Here is a 22,242-nt window from a genome sequence, read left to right as displayed (position 1 = left end):
ATTCATATGTATGTTTTGAAACTAATCAGTTTTGTAATTATCTGTGTTTTAGGCAAACTTATCAAAAGTTGGAAATATTTACAAGATAAGACTTGAACTAATACCAAGAAGTACAGCTGATCCGTCGTGGAAAGTCAAAGATGTCAAAATGATAGATCTCAACACCAATGAAACACTTGTGTTCCCATTCAGTAAATGGTTGTCTAAAGTACAGGAAGACAGGGAAACCATGAGAGAACAACCAGTCAGGAAAAATGGGGAACCAGTTTTGCCATGTAAGATCCATTATCAAATAAAACATAGTTATTTGAAACTAGTTTTCAAATCTTTTAAGAAAGTGTTGTGAAATTTTTATTTTTAGTCAGATATTTTCTCATGTGGGTATTCATGAATAGTTGTCAAGACTTTTTATTTTCCATTTGATTAAGTTGTTAATGTTAATGTTAGTTATGTATATTTTTGGTATCGTGACCAAGTTTTCTCAACTGTCTTTTCTACAGTACATCATCTCTGTCTTTCAGACCTATCAATCAGTTTAAGTATGTTTCATATACAGTAATGAATAAAATAAACATTTTGTTAACATTGGTTATAATATTTCAGTGGTGAGATACCATGTGATATTAACAACAGGAAAAGAACCTGGATCAGAAACTGATTCCAATGTATATATCAACATCGCTGGTGAGAAAGGAGATACAGGAAGACGTATGCTCTTACAGTCCAATAATGTATCAAAGTTCAAGGTCGGACAGGTAGGTTACATTCTTGTATTTCTTGGTTTTTGTTTTTACATTGTAAACTTTGAATATAAAGAGACGAAGATATTGAATTAATCTTAAAGATAAAGTCATTGGTATCTACAAAATTAGAAATGAAATTCACAGTTTGTATTGTGTTTTTAAAAGTGTTGTGACAATATATGATATCAATGTGTTGATGAATTGAATGCCTGCAGTACTATGGACCAACTTATTTTGGTGTATACTTATATTTTTTACATTTCACCCTTCTATTATTTTTATTTTCTAACTATGTTGATGTTTAAACAATATCAACATTTTCACAAAGATTAAAATGTTTGTACCTTATCAATTGCAAGTAATGTTGAGATGCGTAAAACTGTTGATAATCATTTGTTTTCTTGGATTGAAAAATAGTATTGACATGGAAATTTGATTTATTGTTCTTTCCAAAGTCTGCATACCTGTCTATAGAAAATGTGTACTTCTTTGATCATTCAGATTCCTGGTTAACCAATGCCGGTGAAATCCATGAAAATTAGATCCCACAAATAATATAAAATCCACAGTAATGCCAAATATCTTTTTACTCTCTTTAAAATCTTGCCTTAGTCAGTGTAATGATATCTCATTCAACAATTATGTATTTATTTTTAGACTGACATATTCCATGTTGAGGCAGTATCACTAGGTGTACTTCAGAAACTGACCATTGGTCATGATGGAACAATGGCAGGACAGGGTTGGTATTTAGACGAGGTTGTTATCAGGGAATTTGAAGATGCCAAAGAAGAGTATATCTTCCCATGTGAAAAGTAAGTCATTTCTTCTCCATTTTACTGATCTTTAAGATTGAAAATCAATTACATAATCTTTTTTTTTTTGCATAACAAAGTATTTAAGTATGGATAATCAGGTTCTCTACACATTTATATTGTAAATTCACAACAGCCAGCTACAATGTGAACCTTTTTGGCAAGTTAGGGCAGCAAAGGAGCAAAAAAGCTTGACATTGTGTAGAGTGGTTGATATTTTATTATATCTATACATAGAAAACCTGATTATCTGTTTATTGTTTTATTACTGGTTTTGCCCCAACCTCCAGACAGTTTTATGCTTGAATAATCAAAAGTTTGAAAAGGTTTCCTTGTGATGTTGCTGATAATGTTTGCTCACGTCTAAAATCTGTGGTATGAGATTTACCATTCGACTTAATGGGGTGATATAAGTAAGGGGAATTAATAGGTTTATGGGTTCCTCATAGAAAATGTTCATACTAACTCCCATGATAATGAACAGTTATTTTAAGAATGTCCTTTTAATGTTGGAGTATTTTAAAAGGAATTAATAGTTTTGTATGTGCATATTTCATCTTCTTCAGTTTAAATCTTTCTTTAATCTTCTAATTTTATTTTCCAGGTGGTTAGATACAGGAGAAGAAGACAGAAAAATAGAAAGAGTGCTTTATGTGAAGGGTAGGTGATGAGAGTTATTCCCCTTGACTTGTCTTCCTGAGATTACGCTCATGTTACTCCATGTTGCTTTGTTTTGTGTTTCACTAAATGCATGTGTTATGTTACAATGATATTTGTATGTGTGTTTGATTTATTTTATACTGAGATCATTTAGACTTGTCACATTCAATAATAAACAGAGGTGTTCAGAAAGATGAGTTGGTCATTTCAATTTCATTTCATTGTTTTTATGTGTGCTCATGTTAGAAAGAATCTAATGCTTCCAGCAGTTTGTGCAATGTTGTCAAAAAATGTGATACAAATTTATTTAGCTTAAAAAATATGATGTTGGTGGAATTGTACATGGGTAGCTGTGAATTTCAGAAATATAACATTTGGAGTAGGTAAAATGTAATCATTAGGCAAATTATAGTTGAATTTTAGGTTAAAATAGAAAAGCTAATTATGTTTTAATTTGATACTATTCCACACTGTTATTTAGTTTTGAATCACATGTGTTCGTTGTCACAAGTAGTTTTGGAGTATTCTGCCATTTTGGATTGCAAATGAACATTATACATTTTTACTTACTTTAGCAAACTTTTCTTTGAAAATGCTGTTGAATTTAGAAATTGTTTGTTAAATTATCAACTTTCATATGGATTACAGAATTACATATTTTTTGGATGAATAAAACAATGTAAAGATAGATTTCATTTGGGGATAAATTATTATTAATATATGCAAAGTCATATTGTTTAATAAGTTTTGCATCCTGTCTTGCCATTGTTTGTTTGTTGTGTGTGAATTTTGGGGTAAAGTATTGCTTTAGTATAACGGGTAAATTTTGAAATGTGTTAAAAATATGACCACAATTAACATTTATATTCTTGGTAATGATTGAACATTTTGAAATTAAATAAAAAAACAAATGCATGAGAAACTTTTTGAATATCCTGTTAAGACCCAGTTGACACAGAACTTATTGGTGATGAGTAGGCTTTTTGGGGTTGAACATTGTCCATAGCAACCAAGGGAGTTGAACAGGCTTTTCAGACTCTTAATTTTTATTTTATAATTTATAGAACTCATGCCTTTTTAATGAAAAAAAATCCATAAAATGGAACAGTATTGGCTTTTAATATTGTAATACATTTTACATAAATTTAATATATGAGTTATATGATTAAAACCATAGTGGTTTTGTTTTCTGAACATTCAATGTCATAAATATGTATACAATAGCCTCTCTTTGAATTTCTTTCTCTCACATATTTGTACTTATTTAACTGGATATTAGATTCTGCCACGATTGTGCCATAAAAAACGTGTTTGTTATATTTTATTTTTGTTATCTTTTACAACAAAGTTGCAGTGTACACTGATACTTTCAACAGAAACAATATTTTATTTGCATGTTTTGCTGTGTTATGCCTAACCCAGGAACATTAGATTATTAGAAAAAAACAAAGTGTTTAGAGTGTTACAACATGTTTGACTGCCAAAGATACATTTGTTTTGTTACAGAGTAAAATTTCATTGAGAAATCAAGATTCATACACATTTAAACTTGAAAGACTTAGTTTCATGGTTTTGTCACACTAGATTGTATATCATGCAGAATTTTAAAGTTAAATAACTGGTTTACTAACATGCATTTAAATATGCATAACCTATTAATAGAAACTTATGACTCAGACCTGTTTCAATACTGACTTTGTTGAAGTTTCTTGTATAGATCGGTATGTCTGGTACATTTTGAGATTATTTGAACTTTTTAGGACATGGGCTTGGTCAAAATATCAGTACACAAGTTCATTTTCCACTTTTGACTTTGGTTACTTTTAATCAACACAACATTGTCTTATTATGTAATACATGCATAGAAATTTTCATATTCATCCAGCAAAGCCAAAAAGGCCATCTAATTGTCATTATTTTATTCTTGAAATACTCAGCTGTATGCCTATTCTGTTGCTTGCAAACAAATTAACTTACGAAGGTCATGTTAACTTAATTTATACATTAGTTGCACAGATTTTTTGTTGCTTGAAGATTCAAATAACATTTCCTTAAAATTTACCTACTATTGACTTAAATACATTTCTTTTCATTGACCTACTTTTGATCTAAATACATTTCTTTCCAATTGACCTACTTTTAACCTAATTAATACCAATAAACCTTGAAAACTGTATTCATTTACAGTTTGCCTTATCATGCTTGTAGATATAGACATATTAATGCTTTGGATATGCTGTTCTGTCAATGTTATTAGCATACAATTTCTGATTTTCATTTTCAAATTGAGTTCTCATCCTTACAAGTCCCTAGCCTTCTTATAAGAAAATATGGCCATTTGTTGAAAAATTGTTATGTTGGCAGACACTTTTATAGTGTACAGACATCTGAGTTTAGTCAGACTTTTATTTTTACAACATTCTTATTGCCAAAATTTTCCTAGCCGACTGCACAAAGTGAACAACAAAATTAAATGTTTGACCAATGACAAATTTTCTATAGGCTTGTATGTAGACTTCATCAAAACCACAAAATTAAATATCAACGAACATGTAAATTTTCCCTAATCCATGAAAATTTGTACCCACTAAAATAAATGAATCCACAGTAGTTTGTTTCACAAGTGCTTCATAATATTAATTTATTTAAATTTGGCAGATAATGTAGGGATAATCTGTAATGTATAGTATTTGAATTGTACAACACTGTTTGTTAGTAGATTCTCATACTAGAGATGTAATTTCATTTGTCCCATAATTCTGTTAATTTTACGTTTGCCAACCAAATACATGCACTTAGGGGAGGAAATCTGTTCCGTTCCTACTTTCATCAGAGAACTGAATTCATAACAGAAATAAAGACCAGTACTTTGAATAAAATAGTTTGTTTTAATCTTAAGTTAGATGCATTATGGATAAATATATGAAATAAAGCAGTACTTCAGATTTTTATGTGCATTCTATACCATGATACCTCTCTTTTATTTTGATTTATTAATTCTTAGGAAGTATAATTTCTACAAATAGCATTATTTTGTTTGAATTCTTATTGCATACAAAATTTCATAAAAATCTGATATACAGCCAAATTCAGTATATTTTTCCATTACAGCTAATTTCCTAATGCATTTAGAGCAATACTTTGGTTAGCTTGCTTGCTTTGATTGAGTTTTGTATAATTGTAATTGGAATAACGTCCACTCAAATTTAAATATAATATACAGGTTTGCTATGCCTATAAATATTTATTGAAGATATCAATTGATCTTAAATACTAAGATTGAGTATACATTAATACCAACAGAACAAGCAAGCCAACCAAAGTTTTACTCTACAAGCATTAGGAAATTAGCTGTAAGGATAGTGCTAATTTTAAACATTATAAATATGTGATAGAATTATATGTTATATATTTATGTACAATAGATAGAATGGAAATAAAGGTATAAAACTAATTTACTGTTCTAATCTTTGTTCAATTTATTGTTAGAACCTGCCCCATGTGCAAGATTTGTCAAGGGTGAGTCTGTGCTCCGTGTTGTAACCCTGTTTGAATTTAATTCCTAAAGAGTGTTTGCTAACCAACCAAACTCACGAAAAAATGATTTCATAAAGACTAAAATCAGATTGCATTCCTGGACTGACAGATATTACTGTAAATACAGAAGTTATTGCGATGTTATAATTATTTGGAAAAATGTGACAAATCGCAATAATTTAAACTTGCATTTGGAAATGTTTTATATGAATTTAACAGGTTCTTCACAATATCGCAAAAAAAAAAAAAATAAATCACATTTTAGTCAAAAAGGACAAAATCACAATTATAAATGCACACAATAATTTCTGAATTTACAGTAGTTAATATTGTTTTATACAGTTCTTACTGAAAAGGCACCAGAAGCCCTTTTAATTTCAATTTGGTTATAAAAATAATATTAGATAAGGGTGAAATTTTATTTGAAAGGATGTGGAAATGCTATGCCTTTGTCTTTACTGTGATGTTTTACTAAAATTGATAAATTATTAATATGAGAAAACATTAACTTTTTGGAGGTAGAAGTGTCATTTATAAAATTAGATATAGGGTATTGTTTGTTTTAAAAGTGAGATTTTTTAAAAAGTGCAGATTTAGTACAAGTAAAGAATAGTTTACTTATCAATGCTCCATTGGTCATATTGTACCTTATAAAAACTTATATAGTGTTCTTTAAATAGCAATGATTAAAGATTGATTTCATCCTCTGTCAAAAGGTGAACTTGTTTTGTCAGAATGGTCTTTAATCTTTGTGAAAGTGTTTGATCAAGCAGTTGATGTAATCCATTTATTACCCATATCAGCAGTGTCAATATTACATATTTCCATTTGTAAACAAAGTCTCAAATTACATTTTCAAGTCCTATTATTACTTGTAATAACCCATTAATGTCACTTTCTATTCAACAAGGTCATAATCCATAGTGTTTTGTAAATAAAAATTCAAACAGAAATTAAACATATTGATTCTAATTTCAAAATGAGAGTAGTTCTGAAATGACAATAAGAAAAACAGCGAATCAATTTTCCGGCTGATCCTATAGTTACAGCACATGCATGTAATCAAACTCACATGGGACTCAAAGAAGAACATTTACTATGAAAAATCAATTATATAAATTCTAATTAAATTTGTAAGATGAAATGATGGTGGAATTTTGAGGGTCTAAAGGGGAGGGACTTGTAAAATTAAAACTATGATTTGATTGGTGGAATTTAATGGAATAAATATTTACAGTTTGATTAAGAAGATATGTTTGTATTGCCATTTGATAATGCAAATTAATATGTTTATAATTTATAATCAGAGAGGTATTATTTTAGTGACTGCTGCCTTTTAATAAAATATTGTATTTATACATGTATATGAGAAAATTATGATAATATATAGTGTGTTTGAACTTGTGTTAGATTAATACTTAATGTTTGCATATGATAATGTGGTTGTCAACCTTTTTGTATTTAAAATGCACCAAGTCAATGTCAGATTAAAAAAAAGTGTTTAAATCAAGAATGATGCTTCATTGTAATGGACATTTAAAAGTCTATATTATAAAATCCATTCTGTATCTTCATTTAAGAGTATTTAATAACCTTACTGTATTATTGTGATATTCTGTAGAAAATTGGTAAAAAAGAAATTCTTTTAGAAAGTTACTGTATATACTAACAATTTCCTTGCCATTATAATGACCTAATATTTCATTAGAAATGAATTCACTGAAAAATCTTTTCATTTAACATTTCCTTTTGAAATTGATTTTATGTTTTGATTCATTGAATATACAAAATAAAAGTGTAGTCATTGAGGTTTCTGAAGAGTGGGTTTTAAATTGAATTGAACCAAATATTTGGTCAGATAAATTTAAGATATGTTAATACATGTAAATGGGACAGGTGAATGAATGTCTCTGCATGATTTTTGAAAAAAAACAGGATTTAAATAAATATATGGACATTTTATTATTTTGTTCCTTTCTAATTCATGTAAATTTGAATAGCTGAAATGTTTTTTTTTTCCACTTGGACAGTTTCATATAGCTGAATTACCTAATTGCAAATATTTCTTTTTGTAGGTGTAATTTTTTACATGCCTTCTTCATGTAAAGAGAAAATTGTCCACTAAAAATAAGCTTTTTTATTAATGAAAAAACTTTTGGAAAAGAAATGAATTTTCTTGAAATATCAGCTACTGTAATAAAACCCATAGGGATTCTATAATGCACCCCTACAGATACAGAATAAGGCTTTGACTTAATTTTTTTGAATTAACATTGCTGTTTCGTACTACGATTGGAACAAAACGCTTTTAAGTTGAAGTATAAACTGATTTAGGTCTTCAAATTGACCAATTAGTGAATTTTTTAGCCCATTGAGAAATACTGTTACAATGTAGTAAAAAGAAAGTGTAGTGCAATGATAATATTCTCACCTTCCAATTCAAATGATATAATGGTCAGAAAAACATGAAACAGACCTTGTTATCAGACACATAAGAAGTCTATCATTTGAATTGGTTGATGTATATTTTCATTACACTTGATTTATACTAAAAAATCTTTTCTCTACTTATGGCTACAATTCTTCATCTTCTAATCTGTTTAAAGAAATTACTTCTCACTTCAACTTGTAAAAATACTTTGGTCCAATGGTATTTGTAAAAGACAAACTACTTGGATAAACATAGACCTTCTTCCCCTGCATAATGTTTTACTTTCATGCAGCTTTGATTTAGTTAAAAGTTGGATAAAATGGCCCAGAAATTACAATCAAAATTATTTAAAACATATAGAAATGTAGAAAATTCTCATTTCATTAGAAAGTTTTTATAATTAAACTGTGATGTAATCCTTTAAATAAATTATACTTATGAATTGACTACAGCATAAAGAAGGATAACTCTTGAATAATTTCTGAAGAAAACCATAAGTCTTGCTTGCTTTATTTACTTTATGTATTTGTATCACTAATTGTTTTACAGAAGTAAGAGAGGTACATCCTAGTGTAGAACCTGAGGTGTCCACTATACAAGAGGAAGAAGAAGAACCACCCAAAGGTAAAAAAAGTTGCTTCTATCAGACTTGATGAAACTAAAAAAAAGTTTGTTTTTTTTAAATATTGAAATATTATTTACCAAAATATTTATCCAATTATTTAAATACTGCAAATTAGAGTTTAAAAAAATGTTTGTCATATGAAAAATAGATTGAAGCATTCAACAGAGTATGAAAATTCAATCGCTTCCTTGCAAGTGTTTCATTAGTTTTTGTTTGAGGAGGAATGTTAGGGGAAATATGCATGTATTTTTTTTAACTGAGACATTTTAAAACGCACTGAAAATATGTGTTAAGTAAATGAAGTTTAAGATTTATTATACATGTAATAATATTGCAGAAGAAGAAACCGCTGTGACTACAGGTGAACTAATTACTATGTGATTTGGTTTTGGGATGTATTAGGATGTGGGTTTCTTGTTTTGTGGTGTTTTATTTGTTATGATGCAGACGTCTGCTGTCTGGCCTTTTGGTATATATTATAAAAACTGTCACCCTTTCAATTGTATGGTAGATCACCCTGAACCAAATCTTGAAGAAACAATATACAAAAGAACTTTCATACAACTCCTTTTCTTTTAGTGAAAAAACACAGGGGAATCAGATAGTTTCAGCTTTACATATATAGTATTGAATAAATCATTTGATGATTGTACTTACCAGTTTTGAAATTATCCACTATCATTTATTTATTTATTTTTCTTAATTTAAGTGAATAGATATATGATATATCATTGAAATTTTACATCAACAAATAATGTTAAGATGATCAATGTGATGCTGAACTGTTAATAAATGTTAATGGCTCTATAAAACCAGCTGAAAACTATGCTTGGAGAAATATTTTCAAAATCTGTTTCAATCTGTTTGTCTGTTACAAAATTTGTCCTTTCAATTTTAACAAAGCGTGAAGGACTATGTCTGAGAGATTTTATGTGTTTACTGTTACAAATGTTAACTTTTTTTAGAGATGACAAATTTATCTTTGGAAAATCTACAGTTTACATTAGAGTAGATAGAGACTTGACAAAAAACTAATTAACAACAGTCTTTAACAGTCACAATTCGAACAGAACGTTGATTTTAACAGTGCTTATTTGTTTCAAGGGGGGAGGGGGTCCCAACCCCCTGTCTACAGGTATGAACAGTGAAGTTGTGCACCTAATTATGATGTTGTTTGTTTACAGGAGTGGTGGCTCATAGTAACAAAATTGAATCTTGACATATTTACACATATAAAGATATTCATGGCAAAATATTTTAACAATTTTATTTTAATAAAATGAAATTTGACAGAATTAGATTAATACAGATTTTGGTTGTGAATGCAAGTTTAAAAAAAAAATTATAATAGAAATAATGTTTTTCATTATGGAGAAAATATGAAAGATTGTTATAATGGTTAAGAACATTAGGTCTATGGCTAAACAAATTGTGGGAAAATTGAAGATAATCAGTTACAAGTTTTAGTTTAAAGTATCTAACTACTGTTTGTTACTAAGTTCACCAATTTCATCCAGAATTTGCTAATCTTTGTAAAAGTTTAAGTCAGACAGTTATAAGGTCTGCTTTATATGAATATAAAACATTGGTAATGGTTCATAAACACATGTTTTATATTTCCAGAAGGAGAATGGAAGTTATGGGTAACAACAGGAGGGAAAGAAGATATGTCAACATTAAATCGTGTCATGTTATATGTATATGGGTCAAACAATGTGGCAGGTCCTATGGTACTTGGAAGTGGTAAAGAGGGACATTTCCAGGCTGGTGCTACTGATGAATTTAAGGTATGAGTTTATGATACAATAGTTAAAAGATATGGAAGCTAATATAAAAAAGAAGATGTGGCATAATTGCCAATGAGACAAATCGCCACAAGAGACAAAATGACACAGAAATTAACAACTATAGGTCACCTTGAGGTCTTCAACAATGAACAAAGCCCATACCGCTTAGTCAGCTATAAAAGGCCCTGGAATGACATGTAAAACAATTCAAGCGAGAAAACTAACGGCCTAAATTTATATACAAAAAATGAACGAAAAGCAAATATGTAACACATAAACAAAAGACAATCACTGAATTACAGGCTCCTGACTTGAGACAGGCACATACATACAGAAATTGGCGAGGTTAAACATGTAAGCGGTATCCCAACTCTCCCCTAACCTGGGACAGTGGTGTAACAGTACAATATATAAGAATGAACTATATAAATCAGTTGAAAAAGGCTTAACTCATCAGATAAGTAATATTCTTTCATTCTCAATTTTATTTAAAAAAAGAAGCTTGTGGACAATTTTCACTCTGAGTGATATAATCAAAAATCTTTGGATTGCAAAACAGAATGTGAAAGTGATGAAGCTGACATATATCACCAAAATTGTTAAAGCCTTAGAATACATACCCTTTTTGACGTCATTAGTAGTAAAGTTTAACAATTGATGCCATTTTTGAAGATCTTCAGATGAGTTAATATGCAGAAGTTTGATAAACAAATAGAGGTCATAATATGTATCGTCTTTTAAAGGTTAACCTTGGTGGTAACTTAGGAGACATTTATAAGATTAGGATTGGTCATGACGAAGAGAAAGATAACAGTGGATGGTTTGTAGAAAAGGTAATTATTTTTATATTGGTTTTCGTATTATCTCCCTCTGAAAAAATATGAAGATACAAAGGAACAATAAAAAACCAGAAGCCAAATAAAGAAAGAAAGAAAGAGTCAACACCATTACCAAAAAGACAAAAAAGACATACAACAGTTCACTCAACACTGCAAAAAAACTACGCAAAAGTATAATGCAAGTCAGTAAATGGTAATTTAAGGATTAATATAAGATTTTCATCCTGTTGTTTCAAGGAAACTTATTGAATTCAAAAGCTTATTGCTTTTAAAAATTTTATTCCTGACCAGTAGGTGTATTCTGTTTGTTATAACACATAATTTAAGTAAGAAAAACCCAAAGAAAAGTGATCTTACAACAAATTTACATAGAATAGACCATAAGTTTTGTCATTTTTATTCGTAATGAATTTTACTGACATATTACAATTAATATCTGTTTACCGTAATTTTCAGGTTAAGTTACAGGATTTAATGGTCAATAGCAAAACAGCTGATTTGTCAGTAAATAGATGGATGTCAAGACAACAGGAGGATTGTGATGTCTGGAGAGAAATACCTGTTACATTCTTTGATAAACCTTTACTGCCAGGTAAATTGTGGAAAGATGCATATAACATTCTTTGATCAACACTTTTACTGCAAGGTATATTAGTGAAGATAAAATGTAACATTCTTTGGTAAATCCTGCTGCCAGGTAAATTATGGAGGGATACCTTAATTTCTAAAGTTTAACTTCAAGGAGTTTTAAAGTTGAATAGTGGAAATGATCTGAAACAGATGAATGTCATTTTCTTACAATTTGTGACAAGGGAGATAATTATCAAATTGTGTGTGAAAGTTTTTTCAGTTTTGACATGTTGTATAAGTTGATTGATGTCATGAACATTTTACAGAAAATGTATTCGTAAAAGGTAACAGCAGCAAAGTCCTCTTGACCTATATATAATGAATAGATTTGGAAACTAATTATATGTTTTTATTTACAGTTGTAGTTTATACAGTAGAGGTATATACAGGAGAACAGCAACAGTCAGCATGTACCTCTAGAGTATCTATACTAATGACGGGTGAGATAGGGGATTCTGGGAAGAGAAGGCTGTACGAGTCATCGGAAGGAAATACACCTTTTAATACAGGAAGTGTAAGGGAAACTATAAACACAACCATCAATAACATTTCATATTTGATATACCCAATTTTCTTTTGAGCAGGATCTGAGATCTTAGAGCTTAATTTACAGGCTTCATTGCTAGTTACAAAGCTTAATGAAATACATAGGTATTCTATTTTGCTATGATTGTGTGTGATTTTGATGAAGGCTTTTGAAAATGTTACCCAACTTTCTTAAAGGACTGAAATTGTGAATTGTTAATTTTCATAAAGAGTTATGTTTTGACACATATACATTCACATATTGATTGTTTAAAAGCCATTAAACAAATCACAGATTATACAGTATTTTGGTGATTTCTTTAAAGATTAACAGGTCATTTTTATTTGCAGAAAGATGTTTTCAAAATAGAAGCTGTATCTTTGAGTAACTTAGAGGAAATCACCATCAGCCATGATAACCATGGTGATTATCCAGGATTATATCTGGACAAAGTTATCATCAGTGTCAAAGATGAACAGTTTTTCTTCCCATGTGACAGGTATGTAAGCACAAGTCTAGTCCATAGTTAATTGTTTAACTAGCTAAGTCAAAAGGACCATCTTGCAAGATAAAAAAAATTATCATGAACTTTAACAAGAAGCAGTAAGCTGATTTATCGAATGAATGACAGAATTATAGATTATCATTGATCATCTCAACGATAATGATCTTCTCGCTTGAGCTGGTACGGCAAAAGTGAGAAAAGCAATCGAGTTGAGTTGACCAATGATAATCTGTTTATCGCTATTTTACCTTTGACGACATTGTCAATTTCATGTCAATTTCATTAGCAATGCCACATGCCCCCTTAGTCTTTAACGATAATTTTTATATCTTGACTCCACTGAGAAAGAAAATTACCAATCAGCAAGATCACAGGAAAGTTTTGTAAAATAGGGATAATGTTGATTATTAATTTTGTGTTAAAGTTACAGAAAAACATTTGATATTGTCAAATGTTTACTCAGAAAAGCATATCATAAATAAGAGTGGAAGATTTCGAAAGGACATTCAAAATTCATTAGTAAGAGGAAAACAAACAACTCCACGGCAACAAAATACAACAACAATGTGGCACCCATCCAGTTGCTCATTTTTAATACAAATTAGATTATTAATTCCCTTCTGACATGTCACAATAAAAAATAGTCAAATTTGTATTGACAAATGTTATGTTTTTTTTGTAGGTGGTTGACACAAGATGATGGTGATGGTAAATGTGAAGTCACCCTAAAACCTAAACCAATGCCTAAAGAATCGAGTAAGTTTTGTCTAAAGAAATGTGAAGTCATTCTGAAACCTTAATTATCTTGAATATACCGACTTTAAATAAAGCTTCATGTCATATGTCTTAATGGTAAACTGATTGTTTTTATTTTAGAAGGAGAATATAGATTATCTATAAAGACAGCAGAAGATTCCTTGCCAGCCAATGGTGGATCAGTAACATTTGTATTGTATGGGGATGTGGGGAGGAGTGAGGAGATCAAACTGTTCTCTCAAACATCTACAACAAGTCTGTTTGAACCAGGAAACATTGATAAGTTTGAGGTGATTATTCCTGTGTTTCATGTGATTTAGTCCTGATGATGAAGAGTCTTATTTGTTCCCGTCTGCAAGATTGATAAATGTTAAAATTTAATAGAATCATTAATTTTAGAATAAACTAGATTAAGTGCTATAATTAAATCTGAATAAATTATGTGGGAAGGTTTTTAAAAGCTGAAAAGATGCTAAACAAAATGAAATTTTGAATGGAATTTTGAAAATTAGTGAAAAGATGAGCGTGGGTTCCGTCTTTCTATCAATTTTTCCCCTTTTGATAGTTTTGCTCATGATAAAATTATTCATCAATTTGATTTGTGTCATTGAACATGTATCAGCATTGCCCTGTAAAGATCATGCTGTATGTGCTAAAATCTCAAGTTAATAATTAAAAAAAAATAACTATGGTTTTTGTAATAGATTATAACAGTATCAGGGACAAATGAACAGGTTTGTCTAAAATAATGTTAAAAAACGACTTACATGCATGAGTATTTTTTATAACAATACCATCATTTTTAAAGCATGACATGATATAAATAATTTTTAGAGAAAACATATTGAATACAAAAGATTTTAAAAGTAAAGCTTAAACTCATAGTTGTTTATTCTCACATTGTAAACAATTAATTACTATTATTGCATGACTTTAATAGGTTTTCCCTGTACCAGTAAGCAAATTTTGATTATAATACATTTTGTACTTATTTAACCATAGACCAGGAGTTTGAAATGTGTTTTCTTAAAAGCAAATAATGTGAAAATGGGGTTTGGAAATGCACAGTATGAATGCTACATTTAACTTTTGCTTTCATCTTTACAAAATTTATCTTGTTGGTGAAAGGATTTTTTTTACTGTTTAGTTTGAACACTACATTTAAGATATTACACATTCATATTGTTACATGTTGGTTTTAGAAATGATTTGTTGATTCTTTGAATCATTGACTGGCTGTAGCACATGAGTTCATGATTTAATGAAATGGTTGTTTTAAATACTTGTTTTTAATTTTGCAGTCCAAATAGCCTAGTGAAATTAAAATACTGAAGAAATTAAAGTTATCATTTATTGTTGTAAATCCTTTGCCACATGCAAAAATGTAAAATCTTCAAGTGCAATTGAAAAAATTTGTTGAAGGAAAATCGCTTCTTAAATAACGAATGCAAGTTTTTATCATTGCAAACCAGTTGCATTTTTGCATAAATATGAACATCACAATAGTTTCAGATTTTGATATAAATATTTCAACAATGGTAATAAACAAAACTACAAATGACTCTTTGATAAATTATAAATTTTGTATCAAATTGATAAATGGTATAATGTTAATATTATATTTCAAAAAAACAATGCATGAAGATTGTATTTTGCATCCCAATGTGAAATTAAATAGTTCATATCTGTATATTTTTGTATAATTGTTTTTTTACTCTTCCTTATATTAGATATCAGCAGGAGAACTTGGAGAGCTGTATAAAATCAGGCTGACAAAACAAGATATAATTCAGTGGGAAGGATGGCATCTTTTAGAGGTAAGTTAACTGGTGATAAGGTCAAAGAGGGACTTTGAGAGTATGGCCAACACAATTTAAGGTCATCTTGGCCTGAGGGAGTTGGAACATAATTATCGTAATTATTTCTTAATTTTGCAACAGAAATGTTTTATAAGAATGTTCCATTTTTGATGCTCTTCAACTTGATATTTGATTTGGTCATATATTTTTCTTAATTAGAGCACCTCTGGTGAGGTCTTTGCAGACGAAGCAGACGTCTGGCATACCAAACTATAAGCCGTGCATCTTTGATGAGTTTTTGCTACTTTTTAAAACAGTGATGAGAATCAGCGCGTGGAAAAATAATCATTGTATAATGTAGCTTACAAATTTTATAGATAAAAATGCAAGATGTAGAAACCGATGAAGAATACACATTCCACTGTGATAGATGGTTATCTCGGGACAAGGAAGATTTTGATGTTGTAAGAGAATTCCCTATTAGTAGGAAGACTGGGTCGACACCACAAGGTATATATAAAGGCTTGTTCCTTGAAAATATTTGGAAATGTCAACACTATAGGATATTTGTAAAGTTCGGTTGTTGGTCAATCTCTTACGCTCTATGTCCATTTTAGCTACAACAGAAAAATAAGTTCTATTTGTAGTACAATGTAGATTATTCAAGAAAACAAAAAACAGCACTTATAAATTTCATGTATTTGAAGTGCTTTTCTGGATGTACTTTCATAAGGAACGCTCAAAGCCAAATATTTGAAAGTAAGGGATGTAAAAGAACCAAAACCTCTTTCAGAGCTATATGAAAAAATCAAAGAGCAGATTGCTCTGAGGGATACGATTGCCGTTGTTTCATTGACACATGTGAACATGTAGCTGGATAATACTATTTTCAAGACTAAGTCAACTGCACATGTAAAATAGTTACAAAATAGCTAGTCCGAGATTACTCTGACGTCCGACGGCTGTTTTGCCAGACAAGCTGGGGCCGTGGGACCCATTTTTGTACTATCAATTCCAAGTTTACTTTCCACAGCAGTCACTGAGACTCAGAGTGAGAGAAGGTATCTTATCACCTATTTTCCTATGTTAATTCCAGGAGGAACCCCATTTCTAACTCTTTAAATATTTAATTTCCTTTGGGTCAGTGATGACTCCTTTCCGTACACATTCCTAGGTTTAAATTGCAATCGTTTTTAATATAATACGACGTTTATTGACAGAACGAGCTAATGCTCGACGTGTTTTGATTCAGAATTCATGGAAGTTACTTCCGAAGGGAGACAACTCGAAACGATAAAATGGAAGACTCCATTTCGCCTGAAGGGGTGTTCTACGATGCAGACTACATTTATTTTGATTTAAATGATGCATATGATTTAAAATTATGCAACAACAATAACTCTCAATAGCAGACATACATAGAAAAGATCCCATGAGTTATAAATTAGTTAATTGAGTGGGGAATCCAGAGCAACCATTCAATCTAAAACCCCTTGAAGTCAAGAAACAATATGCATGCGCATAATTCCAAAACAAACCCTTGAGCAAGAACGTATATTAAATGATTATTAAACGACCTAGATGGTTCTCTATTTCTTTATGGAAGTACAATCTCAAATATCAGTTTCATAACGGTAACATATAAGAAAAACTCCACTTCAGTTCTTATATGACAGAAATAGATTTATCGGAATTCAGAGAACTCTCGCATTTTATCAAAACTGGGAATTCACTCTGACGTGATTCTAAATTTATAAAACACTAAATATAAATACTGCTTAATTCTGATTTTCCGTGTTGTTAAAAACACGCATATAAGTCGAGGGAATTATCAAACATGAAGATTATGAAAAGAACATTATAGGAAAGTTGTTTAAGTTCAATCCCTTTGTTTGTTTTTACCTTTTAAAGCAAGACAATCATAAGAATCTGAGATGTTCCTTAATGTTTAGAATAAAACGATTGACGTGAGGGCAATGCTCTGAGCCACCGGTATAAGTCTACAGATTGCTTGAAAGCAATCGTATCCCAAAAAGACTTTGGATTAGAGAACCTTATGAGTATATTTATGGTATTTGATTTATTTTACTTTGTTTTTTGCAGTTAAAATCTATGAAGTTAGCATTCACACAGGAAACAATTGGGGAGCAGAAACTGATGCCAGTGTTTTTATCAATATATTTGGTACTATAGGAGATACAAGTAAAAGACTTTTGTACCATTCCAAAAATAACTCACAAAAATTCCAACGTGGGCAAATAGACTTATTTGAAATTGAGGCTGTATCTTTAGAAAATTTAACACACATAGAGATTGGACACGACAGAAAAGGTCATGGTGCTGGGATGTATTTAGATAAAGTTGTGATATCTGAGAAAGATGACTCAGCTAAAGAGTATGTGTTCCCATGTCGTGCATGGTTAGATGACAGAGAGGGTGATGGTAAAACATGGAAGACACTTCCTGTTTTAGGTAAGATCACTTTTACAGTCAAATGTTGTATGATAAGGTGGATGATTGGAGACATAGAGACTTAAATAACTATTTTTCTGTTAAGTTTAGATAGTTTGGGTTCATTAGATACTTATGTTATTTGTCCAAATGTTTAGAAAAGCGGAATTAGTTTTACCTATGATTGCATTGAGGTCAGGTTCATTTGAGGTTTTGTATTGCCACAAAAATTGCACAAAGGTCAGTTTCGTTTGCAATTTTGTTCTGCCCCAAAAACTTTTGCATTTCAAGGTCAATTCTGAATTTACATATATGTGAATCCAAAGAAGAAGACTATTTTGTTTATGATACAGCATGGGAATATGTAAATTAAAAAAAAGGCATTGTAAAAAGGTTATTTATACATGTTTTTAATTCCTTTTCAGATGTTTTAGATACTAAAAAGGCTAAGCCCAAGATTGATTCCAGTAAAAGTGCAGGTAAGTGTTATAACAATACTTTGACCAAGTACACATGGTTTGTATACTAGCTGGTATCTCATAGTTTTATTTATGAATTTTCACAATAATAATAAGAGCGAGTCCTAAAAATAGAGGGAATTTTGTTTAGGGCTATTCCATTAAAATGCATGTGGGAGAGTAGGAAGGGACTTTCAAAATTGCCATTCGTAGGCTACGCATACCCACATCCGGTTTTATAATAAAATGACATCAGATCGGGAATGAAATGTTAAATATGTACTACTTTCTGGTATGTGCTTTCTGGACGGGTCCAGTTAGTGGTGTTACACCTACACCAAAAAACATTTTTTAGATGATTTTTCATAATGGTAATAGGCACATACTGAAAAAAAGACCCATGACCCACATTCAATGATTAAACTTCCCTTCGTATGTATACCCTCCCACATACATTTTAATTGAAAAGCCCTTAAGCCTTATAGTTATTTATCATGGAAAACAAAAGCATAACATACAATCTCAGGTTTATCAATGTGTTTAGAAAAAAAAATTGTAGGGGTTTGTTTTTTATAAACTTCATAAATTTTTTGAATATACTGGTATTGTCAATAAATATAGGAGAAAATTACATCCCTAGGTAAATGGAAGAACGTCCAGGTAACAGTTAAGACAAGTGACTTGGACAATGCTGGAACAGAAGCTCAGGTCTTCCTCACAGCCTATGGTGATAAAGGACAGTCAGATAAACTATCATTGACTTCTCCAGATAGTGCTCATGTCTTTGCTAAAGGTGCTGAATCAGAAATCAATGTAAGTGGAAACTGATATATATGTATGACACTGATTTCTGGAGAAACTTTTATCAGACAAAATATTTTTGAAGGCAAATAATTTTTTTTACATAAAACAGTTGGGAGGCTCAAAACAGATCTAACAAAATTAATGAACATCAAACTTTGCTAAGAGTTGCTGCTTTGTTTGCAGTACAGTTACATTATTTGGAAAAAATTACAATCTTAATGTATCGATTAAAGCTTGTCTGTCTTTTGGTGACAGCTTTAAGATTATTACTGGACACTTATCTTTTAAATACCAATAATCTTAAAAATTCTTTACTACAGTGCTTGCAAGTTTTATTTTAAAAGTCATTCTTCATTTCACATGTTTGCATATAAATTACAGGTATCTTTTGGTGATATTGGTGAGCTAACAAAGATCAGATTAGAACATGATGGAACCAGTAAACATCCGTCATGGCATGTTGATTGGGTAAGTGTAACGCTCTTTCTGAAGACAGGTTTTGAGTAGGCAAACTAATGCAGTTTCTTAGTTTAAAAAAGCTATAGAAACAACAGTTGTCTTGATAACTTTACAAAACAAATTTTAGAACATTTTTTTTTACCTATATCTTATATATGTATGCCATAAACAAAACTTTACTGTTCATGGAAATTCTGTTAACCTGATTGAAGTTTTATATTGTTTGTATAGTTATTATGTGTCCTTGTTTAGAAGATTCCTTTTTTTACAGGTGAAATTAACAGCAGGTGACAATGATGAAGTGATGTTTTATATAAACAAATGGTTTGCTATAGACGAAGAGGATGGACAGATACTCAGGGAATTCTCTGTAATAAATTCAGATAGAGTACCACAGCCTTGTAAGTAGATTGAAAACTTCTGTCGACGATGGATTTTTAAACAACCATGACTGGCTATGCAGCCCTTGCATGGTCTGCTCTGGCTTGAGCCTTTTGGGGCATTCAATTAAAAAAGAAATTACCATAAGGTAATTGATATAATCTTCTGTAGTATTTATTTATTCCTTTTAAGTGAAGTACTGGCACTATATTTACAATTTTTGCACCACCATTTTGGATTGGGAAATAGTCCCATATGAAGTCAAATGCATCTTTATTTGCACATATATGGCTTTGGTCAAGTATTTCTACAGATCCAGATTTACAAATCATAGAGGAAGTATATTTCGTTAAATGATGTATCAAGTTAAGGGAGTAGGTCCACACTACAATTAGGTGACCTTGACCTCCATTAATGAAATAACGGTCGATGGGATTAGCTGTTGTTTAAAAAGTCTCTACTTCTTTAGTTCTTATAATGGCAGAACCTTAGAGATTAATGATTTCTTTTTCAGCATGTCAGTATATCATTATAATTGAGACAGGAAGCAAAACAAATGCCTCAGCTAGTAAAGGTGCTGTATATATGAATTTGATTGGTAACCATAGTGATACAGGACTGAGAAGATTAAACAAGTCATTGACTTCCAATTCACAACCATGGAAACCAAAACAAGAAGATATTTACATGATAGAAAGTATATCTGTTGGACAAATAGAAAAAATACATGTTAGATTCGAAGGAATGGGAATAGGTTAGTTTTTAGCTTACCCTTGATTAAGTGTAAATTGTTTTCATTAAGAAAATAGTTAGTCATTCATTATTTATTTCAGAATCCAATTTATTATATGTAATTGCTTTAAAGTATTTAAAAATCAAAATAACATCTCATCTTTGGATGAATTTCCTTTATTTGTAAAACAAGACAAGGTTTTGACGTACACTTTTGAAAATATTACCCAGAATGCATAAGATTCTGATAAGGCAATTTAATGTACGATAATGATGAAAATGTTGTTTTTTAGTGGTGAAGAGTTAGGTATATAATACTATCTTAGAATAACTGAAATATTTGCTCTGTTTTTTATATAACAAAACATACACACTTTATCAAACCAAAAGTTTTGCCTTTGGTGCTTCAACCCTGAACATTTTATCGAGTAAGAATTTATCAACTTATAATTACAGCATATATGCCTAGGTTGAAATTTTTCAAGATTTTAGTATTATTAAGGTAGTACATAACACTACAGGGAGATAACTCTGTAAAAATCCGCTGAACGTTTTAATCACATTATATTGTTAAGGAAACATAAAGCATCTCAATGAACAAAATAAGTGTTTGTCAAACTGCTATATAACCAATGATTTTTATGCCCCATTTATGGGCATTATGTTTTCTGGTCTGTGCGTCCGTTCGTCCGTTCGTTCGTTCGTCCGTCCGTTCGTTCGTTCGTTCGTCTGTCTGTCCCGCTTCAGGTTAAAGTTTTTGGTCGAGGTAGTTTTTGATGAAGTTGAAGTCTAATCAACTTGAAACTTAGTACATATGTTCTGTATGATATGATCTTTCTAATTTTAATTCCAAATTAGAGATTTAACCCCATTTTCACGGTCCACTGAACATAGAAAATGATAGTGCGGATGGGGCATCCGTGTACTGGGGACACATTCTTGTTTTCTGATAAATTGGTTGGTTCAAATTAAAAATTTGAAAATTACACAAGCCAAATTAATATTAGTCAAGGCGTTTGGTACCACCTTAAAACTTACAAATAAAAATAAAGTTATGTCTTAATTGTGTTGGTTTTTTTTGCAGAGGAATGGTTTCTGGACAGGATCAGTATATTTGACAAAGTTTCAGCTATCTCTAAGTCTATCTTCAATTGTTACACATTGTTAAGTACAGAAACTGACCAGATATCTGTCAATAAAGAATTTGATTTGTCAGGTGAGTTTATAGAACCTTATTAAAATTAAATATCATTTTGTAGTGATCATTAAAGGAGAAGGGGCTATTAGGGGCAAAATTGGCCTCA

The 22,242-nt window shown here is 30.5% G+C and overlaps 1 protein-coding gene across 5 annotated transcripts in view; it reads left to right on the top strand.

Moving 5' to 3' along the window:
* The window catches only part of LOC143073348 (uncharacterized), a 79,067-nt gene that overhangs the window by 22,959 nt on the left and 33,866 nt on the right, over positions 1–22,242 (top strand). For 3 of the 5 annotated variants that reach the window (XM_076248816.1, XM_076248851.1, XM_076248832.1), the window contains 23 exons: positions 53–275; positions 604–755; positions 1,401–1,558; positions 2,163–2,218; positions 5,708–5,737; positions 8,736–8,810; positions 10,435–10,598; positions 11,342–11,431; positions 11,894–12,029; positions 12,427–12,581; positions 12,944–13,092; positions 13,781–13,854; positions 13,975–14,144; positions 14,795–14,809; positions 15,585–15,671; positions 16,031–16,163; positions 17,757–18,125; positions 18,530–18,583; positions 19,203–19,375; positions 19,748–19,834; positions 20,097–20,226; positions 20,721–20,960; positions 22,023–22,154. In XM_076248816.1, coding sequence (XP_076104931.1) covers positions 53–275; positions 604–755; positions 1,401–1,558; positions 2,163–2,218; positions 5,708–5,737; positions 8,736–8,810; positions 10,435–10,598; positions 11,342–11,431; positions 11,894–12,029; positions 12,427–12,581; positions 12,944–13,092; positions 13,781–13,854; positions 13,975–14,144; positions 14,795–14,809; positions 15,585–15,671; positions 16,031–16,163; positions 17,757–18,125; positions 18,530–18,583; positions 19,203–19,375; positions 19,748–19,834; positions 20,097–20,226; positions 20,721–20,960; positions 22,023–22,154 — 3,052 coding nt within the window. The remainder of the gene's footprint in view (positions 1–52; positions 276–603; positions 756–1,400; positions 1,559–2,162; positions 2,219–5,707; positions 5,738–8,735; positions 8,811–10,434; positions 10,599–11,341; positions 11,432–11,893; positions 12,030–12,426; positions 12,582–12,943; positions 13,093–13,780; positions 13,855–13,974; positions 14,145–14,794; positions 14,810–15,584; positions 15,672–16,030; positions 16,164–17,756; positions 18,126–18,529; positions 18,584–19,202; positions 19,376–19,747; positions 19,835–20,096; positions 20,227–20,720; positions 20,961–22,022; positions 22,155–22,242) is intronic. The other 2 variants (XM_076248842.1, XM_076248823.1) reach the window with 2 other exon arrangements.

Source organism: Mytilus galloprovincialis, chromosome 1, assembly GCF_965363235.1.
Source record: "Mytilus galloprovincialis chromosome 1, xbMytGall1.hap1.1, whole genome shotgun sequence".
Classification (NCBI taxonomy): Eukaryota; Metazoa; Mollusca; class Bivalvia; order Mytilida; family Mytilidae; genus Mytilus; species Mytilus galloprovincialis.
Note: the sequence above shows the minus strand (reverse complement) of the source record. Positions and strands in the feature narration are given on the sequence as shown.